At 34.0% G+C, this 5,570-nt stretch overlaps 1 protein-coding gene across 3 annotated transcripts; it reads left to right on the plus strand.

The window, feature by feature from the left end:
- Nucleotides 1-346: 346 nt before the first annotated feature.
- LOC108484221 (CDPK-related kinase 4-like) lies at nt 347-4,811 on the plus strand. 3 transcript variants are annotated; one of them, XM_053018276.1, is made up of 11 exons: nt 347-1,051; nt 1,719-1,849; nt 2,092-2,133; nt 2,225-2,333; nt 2,461-2,539; nt 2,718-3,014; nt 3,162-3,271; nt 3,446-3,550; nt 3,763-3,825; nt 4,198-4,365; nt 4,476-4,811. In XM_053018276.1, exons 2-11 carry the CDS (start codon nt 1,719-1,721, stop codon nt 4,611-4,613), a joined length of 1,242 nt encoding a protein of 413 aa, XP_052874236.1. In that variant the 5' UTR covers nt 347-1,051; the 3' UTR covers nt 4,614-4,811. The 3 variants fall into 3 exon arrangements, with proteins under 3 accessions (XP_052874236.1, XP_017643419.1, XP_052874235.1); XM_017787930.2 differs by having other exon boundaries at nt 348-1,037; XM_053018275.1 differs by lacking the exon at nt 3,446-3,550 and having other exon boundaries at nt 348-1,037.
- The last annotated feature ends 759 nt before the right edge of the window (nt 4,812-5,570 follow it).

Below are 5,570 nucleotides of genomic sequence, written 5' to 3' on the forward strand. Positions count from 1 at the left end.
AAGCAAACGTTTTGCTTTTATTTTAAGAAAATATTTCAATAAAATAAATTTATTTGTACCATGATTCAATTGCTTTCTTTTAAGTCTCATATTATTATCCAACAAAACAAATTGATTATATTATTAGACAATCAAAATAAAATTAAAACAATAATTTTTAATTCTTTGTTATATTCATAGATATATATATTTTAAAAGGTTCTATTATCTTTTTTTAATTTTATTTTAACTATAATGGTTTATTGTTCAATTGAATAATTAAATTTAATATTGAAAAAAACAATTTTGACTTTTTTTTTCAAAGTGTACTTTCCCAATTAATAATCACAGCTGCCTGTGATTTTAGCCTTTTCTCATCAACTTTCAAATTTATACTACATTACCGACTTTTTCAACTCTTTCTCTTCCTTCTGTTCTCAATTTCCATTTAAAAAAGAAAATATTTACTATCTCAAATTTCTCGCCGTGGTGGTTTTGCAGTTGCTAATCAAGTCTGAAGCTTAAGTTCAGATGATTTGACCGAGAAGAAACGGTAAACTCCCGCATTCAGAATCATGGGCCATTGCTGTAGCAAAAACGTGTCCGTCAACAATGAAGCAACCTCCACAGTCAATCAGTCTCAGCCGCGACCGGTTCCGGCCTCGGCAACCCCATCCGTTGAGACAAACTCTTATGCTGTTAGTCCATTTGCTAGTCCACTACCCGCTGGAGTGGCGCCGTCTCCATCACCAGCTAGAACACCGGGAAGGAAGTTCAGGTGGCCTTTGCCGCCTCCCTCTCCTGCCAAGCCGATCATGGCAGCAATAATGAGACGAAAGGGGTCGAACCAGGCGGCTCCGATGGAAGGAACAATTCCCGAGGATGGGGAAGGAGCGGTGCTAGACAAAAATTTTGGATACGGGAAGAATTTAGGGGCTAAATTTGAGCTAGGCAAGGAGGTTGGGCGAGGGCATTTTGGACATACTTGCTGGGCCAAGGGAAAGAAAGGAGAGGTAAAGGGAAAGTCGGTGGCCGTTAAAATCATTTCTAAAGCTAAGGTGTGTCATTTTTGGTATGTGCTTTTCTTTTTTTTTAATAGTTGATGTTATTATTGATTAGGAGTAAAAAAAAAAAATTGATTATTAGATGGATTGTCTCATTTGAAACTGCAATCTGCGTCAGAGATTTCATTAGTATAATATATTTGAAGTACTTGGAATTTGGATACATTACTAAGAGTAGAAAGTGAAAAAGAAAAGTATTGACGTTAATAACAAATGCAGTTTGCAGATAGCATGAAGATCTGAACTGTAAACCGGTTGATCGAAGTTAACAAATATAGCTGCATGATTTTATTATTTAATTTTCAAAGAAAACAAGATGATGCTATTCGGACTTCTAAAGATAAAAAGGAAAGTTTTAAGCTAATAGAGTTGAATGCATGCGTGTTTAGTAATCGATGATTTGGTGGTAGTTCAAGTTATTCGTGGTTACTAATCAATAACTTGGGATTGGCTTAAATTTTGTTCAATCTTCAATGGGGAATTAAGATACAGTTTTCCGGAGTTAACCTCCCCTCACCCTTCATGTTGGAAACAACTAGGAGAAATTTTCTGCAATGATAGCTTTTTTCTTTTGTACTTCTGAACTTATGTTTTAGTTTTTGATGAAATATACATAACTCGAGATGATTAATGGTTTTGCGAAGAATCGGAAGCTGAGTGGATATTATTTTGCAGATGACCTCAGCAATATCAGTAGAAGATGTTCGGCGGGAGGTCAAAATACTGAAAGCCTTATCCGGTCATAAAAACATGATCAAGTTTCATGATGCTTTTGAGGATGCCAATAACGTTTATATTGTCATGGAGTATGTTTGTACTTGTTATAGTTTATTTTTAAGATCTCTTATTCTTTCTAGTAGCCCTTCCTCAATCTTTAAGTTTAATCTTTTCACCAGTTCAACTGATTGAAATAAACGTAGCCAGAATATCAAACAATATGCATCATACATAAGGAACAATTTGTGATTGGTCTAGGCATGCGTCCTAAACCAGCGAGTTAACAAGTTTCCTCCAAAGTAATTACAGTGAAATGTTGTTTTGTTGTCAGATTATGTGAAGGTGGAGAACTACTTGACAGAATTTTGTCTAGGTATCGAAGGACTACCCTGTTCTCTTGCACCGTCCAAGTCAATTCTTAACCTCATCGCTAAAACCATGTTTCGTATTGTTCTTTATTGCAGAGGTGGTAGATACACCGAAGGGGATGCTAAAAATATAATTGTGCAAATTTTAAGTGTAGTAGCTTTTTGTCACCTTCAAGGGGTTGTGCACCGTGATCTAAAGCCCGAGGTGTGGCATAGAGGAATATGATACTTAAATTTTAATTTAGTTCTATGCTGCTTTATTGTTAATATACGGCACAATATTTTTGACATTGGATCCAATTCTAGTTATTAACCAATCATTCTTTTTGCAGAATTTTCTTTTTACCACAAGAGATGAGGATGCTCCAATGAAAATTATCGATTTTGGTTTATCTGATTTTATTAGGCCAGGTAAGATTTAATTGGGTTTTTCTATATTTGCATTAATCTTGGCATTCCATTTGTCAAATGTGCTCTCATTGGCATAATTGTCTGAATCATGTAATACGGAACTCCCCTCCCCTCTGAATCATATAATTTATCAACAATTTGTTCGAACAAGAACCATTCAGTTTTTATTCATTTGCAGATCAACGTCTGAATGATATTGTTGGCAGTGCATACTATGTTGCACCGGAAGTACTGCATAGATCCTACAGTGTTGAAGCTGATATGTGGAGTATTGGTGTCATAACATATATATTGTTGTGTGGAAGCAGACCTTTCTGGGCTAGAACTGAATCAGGAATTTTTCGTTCTGTGCTTAGAGCTGATCCTAACTTCGATGATTCACCTTGGCCTTCTGTATCATTGGAAGCCAAGGATTTTGTGAAAAGGCTTTTGAACAAGGATCACAGGAAAAGAATGACTGCTGCCCAAGCTTTAGGTAAGTCATGTTTATTGGTTTGACCTCATGCATAAGAAGCTTTTAGGATTTATGCTCCCTCTCCCTCTCTTTTTACAACTTTGGTTTGAAGTTGCTAACGAAATTATATATTATCTCGGAAACTAATAAGGACCTCTATATTGTCAGCTCATCCATGGTTACAAGATAACAATCGTGTTGTGCCTTTGGATATTTTGATCTACAAGTTAGTCAAGTCTTACATTCGGGCCACCCCTTTCAGACGAGCAGCACAAAAGGTAGTTTACTGGTTCCTGTTATTAAGAGAATGACAAATTATCAGTAATCCCTTACCAGTTCCTACCCTGCACGCATGCACACACACACACACCATACAGGGAAATTAGTAAAGTATCTGAAAAGAAAAGAGTTTGAATCAACTTTTTGTCATGGTTTTGTTTTGTTGGTTTCAGGCACTTTCAAAAGCTTTACCGGATGATGCGCTTCAGTATCTTACTGCACAGTTTAGGCTTTTAGAACCAAAAGATGGATGCGTGTCCCTCAGTAATTTTAAAACAGTTAGTTCTTTGTTTTATCAATTTCTTACCTCTTTCCAACTCTCACAAGCTTTTTGAGACCTCTTTTCTAACTAGACGTGTGGATACTTTCAGGCTTTGGTGTAGCTACAAACTAGTTTTAAACTTTTTGCTATTGATTCTTAACTTGTTTTAGTATTTGCCTGTACCATTTGCAGTAATTTTGTCGTGACCGTTGTTATGAATAATTGCAGGCTTTAATGAAGAGTAGAACTGATGCCATGCAGGAGTCAAGAGTTTTTGACATTATAAATGTGGTGAGATATATTGTTTTATGTTCTCATATATTGTTTATTGTGGAGGGAATAGCACCGTTCATGTTAAAGGGCTTAGCATGGTTCTAACGATGTTCATTTTTAATCATTAGAGCTTTATAGAGCAATTACGGCACTCAAGTTTTTGCATGATCTGAGAGTAATATGATTTTGATTTTGATACATTGCATATTTTAAGATGAAGCTGAAGAGGAAATTATTTTTTCTTTGTTTTGAAGCACTGATAGAATAGCCGTGCACACGACGGATTAATATTTGATTTTTTTGTATATATGATTTCTCACAGGTTTTGGGATGTATTGTTAAATGTTATCGTGTAGTTAAAATGCTGACAATTTTAAATTTTATTTCAAGATGGAACCACTCTATTACAAAAAGATGGACTTTGAAGAGTTCTGCGCTGCTGCAATCAGTACATATCAGCTCGAAGCATCTGAAGAATGGGAGAGTATTGCAAGCACAGCTTTCGAGTATTTCGAACAAGACGGAAACAAGGTCATTTCAGTGGAGGAATTGGCACTGGTATTCCGATAATCTGTTTTCATACAAAATGGGGACATTCCTATTGGCTTAGTTCACTTCTGAGTTCGGGAAATCGAAATTTTTTGTCATTGTTGGTGTTTATTTTGCAGGAACTAAATCTGGGGCCATCAGCTCATTCTTTGCTTAAAGATTGGATAAGAGTTTCAGATGGAAAACTGAGCTTCCTCGGGTATACGAAATTTTTACACGGTGTGACAATTCGTGCTTCTAATATAAGACGTCGATAGCATTTAAAGACGGCCAGGGACAGAATTCTTTTTCTTTTTCATTTAGTAAATTTAACCTAAAAATATATTTAGCATTCTTTCTGTTTTTGAATCGAGAGTAAAGGTGTTAATAGGTATATAAGTGAATGTTTAGGCAGAAAATCGTGCACTCTTAACAATTTAATTCACATGAATGTTTTGGTGAACTTTACTTGGAAAGCTTTTGTTGTCTTTTAAGTCTTAATTGTTTTCATTTTGCAAACTTTCTTTTGTATTTTGTCAGCTTTGTTAGGTTATTCGGACATCTTTAAAATATATATATATATATATATATATTTTTAAACTGTCTATTACTGAATATATTTGAATAAGGATATATAATATGATAATCCAAAGAAATAAAAATTAGAAATTTTAGTATATTCGGCAACATATCCGTCTTTGATATTAGCTTTTTGTTATAACACGAGTTTTGGTGGAAAATAATTCATATTCTGTTTTCTTTTTACCAAGAAAGAGGAGATAAAAAAAGGAAAGTAGTTGCTATTAGTTATGCCTTTTCGTTTTACTAATGGTTTTTTTTTTCTTTGATGGAAATTATAGAAAGGCAGGAAATGCTTTAAATACTGATAAATTGAAAATCCCAAACTAGTGATATTTTTCATCTGTTTTACTATTTTTATTGGGGTTTGTAGTTGTCCTATCTAATAATGTTATTTTCAAGGTTTGAGCTTATACCTTTCTTTAGGAATATAATGCATCTTACCGCTGCACTCAACACTTGTTGATATTTTGATGATTATTTGATTATGATAAAAGTAAACTTAAGTTAAATCTTATAATTTACCCAAAAAAAATATTTAATTTTATTTTCAAATTCTTATACTCTTTACAAACTTAAATTTTAATTTATTTACTTTTAATTCCAATAATTTAGACCTTGTTACCATTCTCAAAGGATTTCCATTAAATTGGAAT

Source organism: Gossypium arboreum, chromosome 8 (assembly GCF_025698485.1).
Source record: "Gossypium arboreum isolate Shixiya-1 chromosome 8, ASM2569848v2, whole genome shotgun sequence".
In the NCBI taxonomy this organism is placed as follows: Eukaryota; Viridiplantae; Streptophyta; class Magnoliopsida; order Malvales; family Malvaceae; genus Gossypium; species Gossypium arboreum.